Source organism: Primulina tabacum, chromosome 16 (assembly GCF_025594145.1).
Source record: "Primulina tabacum isolate GXHZ01 chromosome 16, ASM2559414v2, whole genome shotgun sequence".
Lineage (NCBI taxonomy): Eukaryota > Viridiplantae > Streptophyta > Magnoliopsida > Lamiales > Gesneriaceae > Primulina > Primulina tabacum.
The window spans coordinates 35,724,610-35,736,891 of NC_134565.1; the positions used below are offsets into that span (position 1 = coordinate 35,724,610).

The window sequence follows — 12,282 nt, forward strand, 5'->3', positions numbered from 1 at the left end:
ATGTGATATAGATCTAAGATCTTCTTCTACGATCAGAGAGATAATTGGATCAACAAAACGTCTTTTCTCCAACATATAAAAGAATGTTACGAGACAAATATTATGTAACATGTATTGTCTTGTATAACCATATATTAAATCAACAAAACATCTTTTGTCTTGCTAGATCTCGAATGCAAATTGAATCAACCAATCTGTTCGATAAATATATTTTTATTTGAGCCAAAAAATATAACATGTTATTTTTGTTTTGTTTTATTTAAATTATGTTTGTAGTTTATTGAAATTCCCAAATTTATCTTTGAAATATATATGAAGAACACCAAATCAAGTACCTGAAAAATATAGATGGACCAAAGTGCCAATATTAGTAGCTGCACCAAGTGGAATAGTTGCACGTGCAAGAGGGAGCGGAGGTAAACTAAAATAAGCCGGGGGGCGATGCGCACCTTATCCTGCGCGCAGTTGCAGCATTGTGATAAGACAAGTGTTGATGAAGAGCGGGGGAGAAGGGAGGTGAGTCGCCTCGGCGGGACCGGGCTGAGTCGGCGGCCCGAGGGGGAAAAATCCCTTTTCGTAGCAACCACACACACAGCCCACGAAAATTTTCACGCAAACAGGTGTGAAAAAAATGGAGAAGAAATCGGGAGTCTTCTTTACTATTGTGGCCAGACCCCTCTTTTTCACAACACCTCTTTCTCTATCATCCCTTCTAACCCTAGCGCATACGCCCAAACAAAACTATTTTTCTCCTCTCTCTCTCCACTATACATATTATTGCTTCTATTTATCTATCCCGTGGACCCATTATTTCTTGCCATCAATTACACCTTCTCCGATCTCCTATTTCTCCCTCTCTCGCATTTTTTTGCGTGCTTTCGGTTCTCTTCTTGGGAGGTAATCTGTTTGGTTTGTTTTTGTGGGTTTTGACCCTGGATTGAATTGTTTGTGTTACTGGGATTTTAGGGGTTTTTGGTGGATGTCGTGGTATTTGGGTTTGTGTTGACCGTTCAATGCTAGGCGTCCTTGGTTTGTATTTTGCTTTACGTGCATATGTTTTGAGTTATGTAGGGAAATTGCGCGGATGTGTGGGGAGGTCCGTGTTTAATTTATTGGTATTGGTATTTTGGTTGCTGGATTTTCATGGGCCTATTTGATTATTTGTTTTGATTTTTTTGGCTTCCTGCTAATGCTGTATCCTCTTGCCCGATGTTTTGGTTATCGTTTGTTGCGTTTTATCATGGAGTTAAGGCATTGATGCGAGTTTTTTGTGGCTTTTGCTTTTTTGCCGATGGTTTAATGCATGCTAAATGGCGGTCTCATGTTTGTCTTGGTTTTTGTTAATGTGCTTTAGTTTATTTCTTTTGTTTCTCGCTTTTGATTTTTCAATGGGTGGATTTGGAGGGATTTTCAACTTATATATACTGTTGACTATACCTTTTGAGGTCTCTCTGGTTTACTTTAATCTCTGCGTTATATATGCTGTTGACTATACCTTTTGAGGTCTCTCTGGTTTACTTTAATCCTGCTTGGGCTTTTGTCTTGATTTACCTGCTTATCCTCCTATACTTGCAATGCTGTTAGCCAGTTTTGTTGCTTCATATAACCATCCGGCACTATATGTGCATTTGTATTATTTATACATGGTATAAATCGTGCGTTTGTTTCTTTTATCAGTTGGCATAACTCGTGCGGATTGTGTTCTAACTTTAGGTTTCACATTAAAAGTTGTTATCGGGATGCTTATTTTGTGTGATCTTGTATTGAATTTTCGCAGAGACCCTGATGCAACACGTGGCTTGCATGCTTTCGACTAGGTTAAGAATTAATTGGCACATGTGCAATTAGTGGTATTAGAGTGATTTTAGAACCGGAATCATTTATTGCGATGGATCAATCTAGGGTTCCTCAAATGGAGGGTATCGGAGTTGCTGTTAGAAAAAGGAGAACCCAAACCTCACGACGGCCTAAATCTGATGCTCCGGCATTTCATCCCTGAGCAATCCCCAAGATTTTCAACCCCACATTCAGATGATGCAAGTAAGCTCTCGAGTGATGAGAACGTTGCCGATTCTAACTCTGGGGGGAAAATGTTCAATTTAAATCAGTGTTTATCAAGGTCCTTGCCAGTTAATGGATCTGACGGAGGATCGAATGTCTCTGTTAGTAGTGGTGTGGTTGGGGATGGAACAGGTGGTGAGAACATACCAAGAAAAGTTAAATTGAAAGTTGGTGGTGTAACGAGAACAATTCAAACAAAATCCAGTTCTAATGGGACATCTAGTAGCAGGTCTTCAACAAAGGTCGATCAATCATCAGACAACACTCGAACACGAGAGCATTTTATTCCACAGGTTGTGATTTATGCTTCTTATTTGATTATTTCCACGGGAATCTAGTGTACACACATGTCTCTTGAAATTGTTTTAGCTCTTTTGTTGTTTTTACCCTTTAATAAAAGTACTTTAAGCAATGAACGTGGAAATAAGGCAAATTCATTAAAAAGTGCTTGCTGAATTCATACATTTTTATACAAAAATGTGTTGAGAGAATTCCATGAGGTTATGATAAATGGAATTATCGATACTTCGTAGATATAGTTTATTTGCACAAGATGTCAACATAGAGAAAATAAAATAGTTATTGATCTCATTGAAGACTTAAATGCTATTTCAGAGTCAATACTTTTCCTGAAAAGAGTGGAAAGCTGCAATTTTTTTTATTCATAAAATATTTTGTTGGATTGCTTATTTGTGTTTCCCTCTAATCATGATCATAATGATCATAAAGATGAAAAGCGTTTATTTTTGTCAATGTTGGGACTAAGTCATGGCCAGGCATACGTAGTGAGACTTGAGTTCATATGATATGAAGGGGTAACTTAGTCGCTTCAGTATTTCAATGGGAAGAATCTCCTGCATTAAAATTCGGTGATTGTGCTTTATCATACTATATATACCGTATGAAGACCTCCAACTTTTCATTATTGGCATATTTTTGTTGTTTCAGGAAAATTCCGATGAATATCACTCTTCACCTATAGATAAGAAAAGTGGATTCCAAGGGATTCCATGGAAAGATTTCTCGAAAGGTGGATTTAGTCTGAATAGAGAGGATATGGGGAGGATGCAGGCAAAGAATGATGGTGTGGACAAGCAACTTGATAAGTCAGATTTAGTTCGTAAAAGCAAAAGGATGCCTAAAAAGCGAATGTTGGATGGGGAATTTGATGATGATGATGATGAGATTCGATACCTCGAGAAACTCAAGACTTCGAAAATAACTGTTGTCAGGGATTCGGAGACAGAATCAACCAGGAAAAAACGGAAGGTTGGGAAGTACGACAGTATGGAAGATGTAGGAAAACCTGGTAGAGATATGAGGAAGTTGAGTTCTGGGGATATGAATTATGTGGATGAAGAAGAACCGTTGTCTGCTGAAGAGCATGAAGGAAAGAAGAAAAAACACAAGAAAGATCCGTCAGAGTTACCAGCAGAAAACAAAAGGGAATTGGCTCTTACATCTCGTCAGCGAGCCCTTTTAAGTAAGGATGCTTCTTCTCAATCCAGAGCAGGTCAAATTGAATTCCCAAATGGCTTACCACCAGCTCCTCCTCGAAGTCAGTGAAATTTTTCTTCTTTCTTTTTACATTTGGATTGTTGTTAGAATTGTGCTTACTTCCCATGGTACAGAGCAAAAGGAGATATTGACAGAAGTCGAGCAACAAATGAAAAAGGTCGAGGCTGCTCAGAGACGTAGAATGCAAAATGAGAAAGCAGCCCGTGAATCAGAGGTCAACTTATTCATCATACAACATCTTGTTTATCTATTTTAATTTAGAGGTCGGATGTTTGATGAATGTAATTTAAATTTGTAGGCTGAGGCAATTCGAAAAATACTCGGTCAAGATTCAAGTAGGAAGAAGAGAGAAGAGAAAATGAAGAAACGCCAAGAAGAGTTGGCACAGGTATTTTGAACCCTGGACACTTGACATTTCAAATGTTTTTCCGAGATTTAGTTTACTAACTACTGATACAAGTGCATTCTTAAAATTTTAAAACGAAAACAGGAAAAGGCGGCTAACGCTCAATTTCTTTCATCGAACACCATTAGATGGGTCATGGGTCCTACTGGAACCACTGTTTCTTTTTCCGCTGACATGGGTTTGCCCAAAATTTTTGACTCCAATCCTAGCAGGTAAATGTCATTTTTTTCGCTCACACACAACCCCAAAGCATTGCATCTCTTCTCATATTTTATCTTTCATAATGACTCGATGGGAAATCCATTTGATGTTGCAGCTATCCAGGTCCGCGTGAGAAGTGTGCTGGCCCTTCTTGTACCAATCCTTACAAGTACCGCGATTCTAAGTCAAAGCTCCCTCTTTGCAGTCTCCAATGCTACAAGGCGATTAACTGAAATGCTCCAACTGAGAAAGCCTGCTGAAATTGTGTTGTTCTTGGAGTATTCAATGCCATGTTTTACTGTATTGAGGCTTTGGTGACACATCAATTGTTTCCATGTTTACTTGAGAACAAGGTGTATGGAAAGAGTTAATGGGTAGGTAAGCTTTAGTACTTGAAATATTCCGAGTAACAGCCAACTTTCTTTTTACCTTCCCTATTGTTAAAAACTCCTTGCTATTAACTTCTATTTTTTCCTTGATTAACGGAGTTCAACCACGCAGTCTAGTTTGTGAATGAAATAGTACCTTAGAGTCGTCTCGGGTGCCCACATGTTAGGATCGAATTTACCAACAAATATATATGGCTCAACTTCAGACTGAAAACTATTTGATTCTATTGCTGATTATTTTAGAGCAAATTTTGAGGTATGAGGTGTTTACTCTTCACTATCTATTTAATTTTGAGGTTTGCCTCTCGAGACTCTAATTAATATGTGGTGAAATAACTTTGACGTCATGTTGTATATATTTTTATTTAGTATCAAATATATCTTAATGTTATTTAGCACTAAATGTTGACTGAAAAATATATAGTACTATAAATTTTGACATAAATTTGTTTGAGACGGTTTCACAGGTCGTATTTTGTGAGACGGATTTCATATTTTGATCATCTATGAAAAAATATTACTTTTTATGCTAAGAGTATTATTTTTTATTGTGAATATCGATAGAGTTGATCCGTCTTACAGATAAAGATTCGTGAGATTGTCTCAAAAGAGATCTACTCATAATTTTTTTAGGCATAAAATTGTATCCGTGTTTAAATAGTTTTATCCCAATCCAACAATTATTAAAAACCATCATTTTTATTAAAAATAATTTATATAGTTTTTAATTTTAATACCTCCTTGGAACCAGACCGAACATTTGATTTTAACAATAATATTTTTATATGGTACCTAAAATTTTGGTATGGTACTTAGTATTTTTTGTATTGTATTTTTTGGGGGCGGGCACAGCCGTCGCCGCCCCCGCCCCCAAAAAATACAATACAAAAAATACTAAGTATCATACCAAAATTTTAGGTACCATATAAAAATATTATTGTTAAAATCAAATGTTTGGTCTGGAAATATCTATAATATCTATACTATATTATTAAGTGTGATGTCATGATAATAACTACCTAGAGAGGAGACTAACTTTTTTTTTTCAATTTTACCCTTATATGATACTAATATTATACTTTTGTTTTTGTTTTGTTTTTTAAATTTCAACACACATTTTTATTTTTTTTATTTCAACCATTCAAATATCAATTTAATCCCTCTATAATTTGTCAAATTTCACTTTAATCCATCGATAACGATAAAAAAGATTGTGTGCACACGCATCGTGTATGACACACCGCATGCTAATGAATATCAATTTTATATGAAAATCAAATATATTGTGTTATCATTTAAAACTGATATGGTTTTAACAAATCAAATAAATTCATCGCTATAGAATATTATTTATATATAAAAAATTATATTAACAATAAATTTGGTTAAATCTAAACCTTAACCAAATCATTTTTCTAATTCAATGAACAAACTATTTATTTAGAACTAACCATCGGTTATCGATCTACTCGATAGACAGAGTCGCCGCCGTGTATCGGATAAGCTTCCTCCCTCTGAAAATGGCGCAGGCTTCCGTCTGTTCTTCTTCCTCTCTCGCCGTCAATTCGTCCTTGCTTTCTCTGTCTTCCTCTTCCATTTCTGTCTCCTCCTCTAAAACCCTCTCCTTTCCGTTCCGGCCTCTCCCTTCCAGGTATGACTTCTTCTAATAAACCAAGGTTGTTCGAAAGTTGATATTTTTTTTTGCTTTATATTGTTTTATTGTTGCAGAAGATTGAAGATCCGAAGTTCAATGTACGCTCCACAGTATTATGCGCCCGAAATGGGCTCACGCAGTGGTATTTGGTCGATTAGGTATGCCCTTTTCGTAGGTATTTTGGATTTTGAGGGGCGACATATTGAGGGTCTTGCTAATATTGCCTGCTGCCCAGATGGTGTCATATTGAGTGGATGTTGATGTCGTTCACCACTCAAATTCTCTAGCTTTGGATTTAGTGCTGAATTGTCTTGGTGATTTAGTTGAAAGAATTTGGGCAGCGGTAAACAATATCAAAATATTACAATTTCAATGCTTTATACTATCAAATTTAAGCATGACGAGTTAAAGATTTAATGTTTTTGTTTAATCCAATTGAGGTTGTATGTTTCTGATTAGCGGAAGTTTAAATTGGTTTGCTGATAATTTTACAACTTTCATCGTTGCCTAAGAATATTATTTGTGATTTCGCTTTGGTCTCCGGGTTGAATGTCACTCATATTCAAACAGAGGGAGCATTTTATTAGTTTCTAATAATAGAAGTCTGATTGTATTTAGGGATGACTTGCTAGTTCCATCATCACCGTACTTTCCTGCTTATGCACAAAGCGCACAGGGTCCACCTCCAATGGTTCAAGAACGTTTTATGAGTGTTATCAGCCAGCTTTTTCAATATGTGAGGCAATTTTTGTTTGAATTGAAGTGTCATTTAGGTTGTCAGTTGCCTTTATCTTTTTGATGACAAAGTTGGAATCCGTTTATTTTTTTAGAGGATTATACGATGTGGTGGAGCAGTGGATGATGATATGGCTAATATAATTGTTGCTCAGTTGCTTTATCTTGATGCTGTTGATCCTACTAAGGTAATATTTTCTTGTTCCGTGTAACTTTTCATATCCGAATCCATTGTAGTTAAACTGCATTGTCATTGATTTTTAACACATGCGGAGTATCTCTTGCCTAAGCCATCAGCAATTTCATTGATTTGCTTCCTCTTTAGTTATTTCCTTAGTGTGGTACCAGTCGGTGTAGTGGCTGTAATTACCCGATCGCTTAGATTTTTCTTTATAACAAGTCCTCGTCTCCTTGTAGAAGTGGGGTTTTGTCCTTCCTGATTCTTTCTTCATGGGCGAATGGGGGTTTTTGTCCTTCCTGATTCTTTCTTCATGGGCGAATGAAAGTGTGCTAGAAACCTTCGGTGTCATTTGAATTTTTTCTTAGACACAGATTGATTGGTAATAATTGTGGCTAAATATTTTTAGTAATTGGACAGGATATAGTCATGTATGTAAACTCTCCTGGTGGATCGGTTACCGCTGGTAATATATCTGATTCTTTGTTTCCTTTACTTATGGTTTTGATGTTCATGTATCTAATACACTTTCTCTTAATTTTAGGCATGGCTGTATTTGATACAATGAGGCATATTAGGCCTGACGTTTCAACAGTATGCGTTGGACTAGCAGCTAGGTAAAGATTCATTGGCACTGCTTTTGGCTGTCTTGCTGCAGTTTATGTCATTATTTCAGTACAAATCATATATATATATATATATATATATGACATAAACTTGCTGCAAGTTCATTTTATGTTGTTCGATTTTAGGGCTTTTGGCAGCTGAATTTCTATTAGATTACTTGTTACCCTGTTCGCTCTTCAGCACTCGCTATTTTATACAAGATACACTGGAAGACAATTTGGCCAAAAAAATTTCTGTAGTTTCAATTTTCAGTGTATTGGATACTGCCCTATACTATATCTTGATGATGCTTAATCCATAGCTTTCAACTCCTTGGTCTGGTCCTTTTTTTAAAAAAAAATATTCTAACGTCATGACATAATATAGGGAATTAAATTGACTCTCCTTATCCTTGTGCAGTATGGGAGCTTTCCTGTTAAGTGGTGGTACTAAAGGTGTATGATCGATTCGTTTTATTCAGTTTAAAGTTTCGACTATTGTATCTTGGTCTCTTAAATTGTATTAACTGTATTTTCTTCTTGATGGTCTCACTGAAGGAAAAAGATACAGCCTTCCTAACTCAAGGATAATGATCCATCAGCCTTTAGGTGGCGCACAGGGTGGGCAGACTGACATAGATATTCAGGTAATTTCATGTTTATAATTTATCAGGTGGCAATTTCTCTCTTCTAGTAAAAAGAAAACGGTTCCTTCTCAATGTTTTTGTGGACCGTATCCTTGTGTTCAGGCTAATGAAATGCTACATCACAAAGCGAATTTGAATGGTTACTTGGCCTACCACACTGGTCAAAGCCTTGAAAAGATCAACCAAGACACTGATCGTGACTTTTTCATGAGTGCTAAAGAGGCCAAAGATTATGGGCTTATAGATGGTGTTATCTCCAATCCTCTTAAAGCCTTCCAGCCCCTTGCAGCTGCTGCCGAAGGAAACTAGTTCTCAAAGTCTTCACTGTATGATTCAGTTATAGTTAAATCAGCTAAAGAAAAGGTTGTATTGATTATATCTGGAACTTGAGAATTAGAATCCTCGCCAAAACTCGGTTAACTTTTTGTGAATCATGAAATTCTATACTATGATCTTATAGTTTGTAGTTGATTAAATCAAAGATGATAACAGGTGGACTCAATGTATCTCTTCTGTATGTGATATACCTAGGAATCTCCTACAGTCATTCACATCTATCTATTTTATTTTATTTTTTATTATCAATCTAGATTTTTAAATCTCCAGCTGATCTTTTAAAAAATATTGCTTACGAGTTTCAGGACATCTATACATATGTAGAATAGATAAACATAATTGTGTAAGTGATAAGTAAATGCCACTCGGTTCCAACTGCACATTTGTTGTCCCATTAGAAAGATTAGCAGATCTTGTGTAACATTTGATGGCAGAGATTGTGGTGGTGAAATTTCAAATTTTTACGGCGATGATTCTTGATTTTTGATATTCAAGCGATGTTAACGAGTATATGACTTTGTCTCTTCCACAATTTAGTGCGACACTGTTATTTAATATGTTTTTTTTGATAATGTTAACCGTGAAAGGGCCGAAGATACGTGGACAAACCGGTGAACGTGAAGTTGCAGGCTGTAGACGGATACATCAGAGGAGGAGCCATGTTCACTTAACAAGTCGTAAATTGGTCCACTAATTACTATGGTTTTTGTGTTTGCTTTGAATCCATTTGATTTTTTGGATGAATTTTATTTTCGATGAACTCCAAATATGTCGTTTTCTCCAAATCAATACTTTCATTTGTGTTAAATCCATCCATCAAAGCATATAGTCAGTTCCCAAAACTTGACCTCGGGCAAGAGCACGATGTTGGAAATGAATTCATAAAAATTTTGAGAAAGTTCCCGTGTGCTTTCTATGCGTGATTCTTGTCGCCACTCCCATTCTTGTCTGTCGCCAGTGTTGGCATTTTCTAGTTACCTTCTTTTTGTCTATTCTTTTGTTCTCTATCACACACAATCATTAATTAATTATTTGATTGGTTAATCAATTAATCTCTATTTTATCTTTGGCCGACTCTGGCTGAACTTTCAAGAGCTTCTACAACTCGAAGGGTGTCAGTTTATAGCACATTTCCTGTAAGAGTGTCACATTTCTCACTCTCTTTTTTTCCATCGCCTTCCTAGATAATATTTCTGCTGAAAAACGAAGCTTGAAATTCTTCAGTTCCCATAAGCTTGTTTTTTTTTTTTTTGCAAGTATTTTTGTTTCACTGTTAAGCTCAGAGGGTCTTGAAAACTGATTCGACCTTGTATTATTTGAAGTAACCTGGTAATGATCATTGATTATTATCCGAATAGAGAACGATAGCTGTAGCGTGCAGAGCTTATAAAGTCTGTGAGTATGGTGGGAGAAGCTACCTTCTCATTTCACTGCGATGACGATATTCTTTCAGATAATTGTGATCTTCTGGTTGGATATGCAAAAGATAAAACGATTCCTGTGAGCGAAGAACATCAATGGTTCAACATGGCTGATGGTGAATTCATGGATTTATTTTGTTCAGTGTGTGGCCAAGAAAATGCCACGGAGAAAAAGGCCGAGTTGTTTGGAAATTATGAACAGAAACCTGATTCGGATACTTGGAGTCAGAACGATGATTCCATGCCTGATCTCGAGGAATTCAAAGAAAATCTGCAGTCATCAATATCAGAACTCAGAAAACCTGTTAAAGAAAAACCAGGTTCAATCTCTCTCGCATCATGGAATCTCTTGAATAGTTGTGGTAAGGGATTCCAGATGTCGAGAGAAGAGAACTTGAAGAATCTGATAGAGGAGACTCCCCTTGGTGGAAAGAAATTATCAACAGAAGAAATTTTGAGAGTTGCTGGAGAGAAGTTCATCCAATTTTCCACCAATAGGACTGATGGTATTTCCATGTTTATCCACCCTTATGTTGGTTCTTCCCTCTCAGGGCTTTCCATGGATGAAGCAAGAGATGTGAAGTTTGTGCATCTTCTCCTGTCTGCAGCAAAAAATGTGGGAAATCAACGCTTTGACATTGCACGTAAATGGATTTCTCGATGCCTGTGGGTGGCATCTGATTCAGGTACACCAGTCCAGCGTGTAGCCTTTTACTTTGCTGAAGCTCTTCAACAGAGGATATACAGAGAAGCAGGGTGGATCACTGGTGAGAAGATGATAAATCAACCTGAGAAACGAGAGAGATGTCTCGCCTTGGGTACGAACAACACATTCTTGGCAGCGCACCAAGAGCTGCCCTTTGCTAAAGTTATGCAATTAGCTGCTATACAAGCCATTATTGAGACCGTGAAGACATCTCGCAAAATCCATTTGATTGATCTCCAATTAAGGAGTGGAATCCAATGGACAGCCTTGATGCAAGGGCTCGCAGATTGCTCAATCCAACATCTCAAAATAACTGTGGTGGTAACAACTGATGTACAGAAAGCGAAGGACACTGGCAACAGACTGCTGAGTTTTGCTCAATCTTTGAACCTGCCTTTTATTTTCAAGGTTTTTAATCTAAAAGACATGAAGGTTTTTAAGGAAGATCTGTTGGATGTAGAAGCTGATGAAACTTTGGTTATTTACTCGTTTATGATGTTAAGAACAATGATATCAACGCCCGATTGTTTAGAGAATCTAATGAGAGCAGTAACAAGACTCAGGCCAGCTATAATGGTGGTCGCTGAAGTGGAGGCCAATCACAACTCCTCTTCATTTGTGGATCGTTTCATTGAAGCACTCTTCTTTTACAGTGTGTTTTTCGATTGTTTGGAAGATTGCATGGAGAAAAACAATGAATTCAGAAATATACCAGAAAGAACTTATTTTGGTGATGGGATCATCAATATAATTTCAACAGAGGGCCAAGAAAGGTTCACTAGGAATGCCAAAATAGACGTTTGGAGGGCATTTATAGTGAGGTTTGGGATGGAGGATATCTAGATGAGCGAGTCATCAAGGTATCAAGCTAGTTTAGTTTTGAAGCAGTTTTTACATGGAAGCTCATGCACTCTCGAATATAATGGTAAGGGCCTTTTTGTTGGATGGAAGGGCACACCGTTGCATTCTCTTACAGCTTGGAAGTTCAAATAGGGGGAAAGAGCAGAATTTTAGTTAAAAAAGTTTAGATGTTTAGTTCATTAATTAACCTTGACTCAGTTGTAGTATATGAGAATCCTTTCATCTCCTCGACTTCTCAAAAAAGGTGAATTTAGTGGTAAAAATGCAGAAAGAAACAAAATGTTGGATCACAATATCACACATCAGATGTAGATAACCAAGCTAAGATACTCTGGATTGTGTCAGATGCTGTTTAAGTAAGTCATTGACAACAATGGATTTGCATGTCGCATGGAATTCATTCATGCTGCATTCGATCAAGAGGGTGGATGCCCTTCGAATTGAAGGAAGCCCATCCAAATGTTTTGTGGCCTGTGAACTATGGTGTTGGCATGTATTTTTCATTTTACTACATGTTCGTATATTTAATAAGAGCAGTTGAAAGAACTGTATTATTCTACCACT

The 12,282-nt window shown here is 36.9% G+C and overlaps 3 protein-coding genes across 3 annotated transcripts; all 3 read left to right on the plus strand.

Annotated features, from left to right (window-relative positions):
- Window positions 1–383: 383 nt before the first annotated feature.
- LOC142528898 (uncharacterized) lies at window positions 384–4,665 on the plus strand. The gene is made up of 7 exons (XM_075634166.1): window positions 384–897; window positions 1,778–2,354; window positions 3,010–3,619; window positions 3,693–3,793; window positions 3,878–3,967; window positions 4,070–4,197; window positions 4,302–4,665. The coding sequence occupies exons 2-7, from the start codon at window positions 1,977–1,979 to the stop codon at window positions 4,417–4,419; spliced, it is 1,425 nt and encodes a 474-aa protein (XP_075490281.1). The 5' UTR covers window positions 384–897; window positions 1,778–1,976; the 3' UTR covers window positions 4,420–4,665.
- Window positions 4,666–6,007: 1,342 nt separating this feature from the next.
- On the plus strand, window positions 6,008–8,945 carry LOC142529648 (ATP-dependent Clp protease proteolytic subunit 5, chloroplastic-like). Its single transcript, XM_075635237.1, has 9 exons — window positions 6,008–6,226; window positions 6,304–6,387; window positions 6,848–6,965; window positions 7,060–7,152; window positions 7,563–7,608; window positions 7,687–7,759; window positions 8,169–8,203; window positions 8,306–8,394; window positions 8,497–8,945. The coding sequence occupies exons 1-9, from the start codon at window positions 6,096–6,098 to the stop codon at window positions 8,701–8,703; spliced, it is 876 nt and encodes a 291-aa protein (XP_075491352.1). The 5' UTR covers window positions 6,008–6,095; the 3' UTR covers window positions 8,704–8,945.
- Window positions 8,946–9,581: 636 nt separating this feature from the next.
- LOC142528883 (DELLA protein RGL2-like) lies at window positions 9,582–12,235 on the plus strand. Its single transcript, XM_075634146.1, has one exon. It carries the CDS (start codon window positions 10,132–10,134, stop codon window positions 11,698–11,700), a length of 1,569 nt encoding a protein of 522 aa, XP_075490261.1. The 5' UTR covers window positions 9,582–10,131; the 3' UTR covers window positions 11,701–12,235.
- The last annotated feature ends 47 nt before the right edge of the window (window positions 12,236–12,282 follow it).

Coding starts and splice junctions, on each gene's coding strand:
- LOC142529648 (XM_075635237.1), top strand. CDS start 6,096: ATGGCGCAGGCTTCCGTCTGTTCTTCTTCCTCTCTCGCCGTCAATTCG. Junction 6,227..6,303: donor TTCCGGCCTCTCCCTTCCAG/GTATGACTTCTT, acceptor TTATTGTTGCAG/AAGATTGAAGATCCGAAGTT. Junction 7,760..8,168: donor TGCGTTGGACTAGCAGCTAG/GTAAAGATTCAT, acceptor ATCCTTGTGCAG/TATGGGAGCTTTCCTGTTAA.
- LOC142528898 (XM_075634166.1), top strand. CDS start 1,977: ATGCTCCGGCATTTCATCCCTGAGCAATCCCCAAGATTTTCAACCCCA. Junction 2,355..3,009: donor GAGAGCATTTTATTCCACAG/GTTGTGATTTAT, acceptor TTGTTGTTTCAG/GAAAATTCCGATGAATATCA. Junction 4,198..4,301: donor TTTGACTCCAATCCTAGCAG/GTAAATGTCATT, acceptor TTGATGTTGCAG/CTATCCAGGTCCGCGTGAGA.
- LOC142528883 (XM_075634146.1), top strand. CDS start 10,132: ATGGTGGGAGAAGCTACCTTCTCATTTCACTGCGATGACGATATTCTT.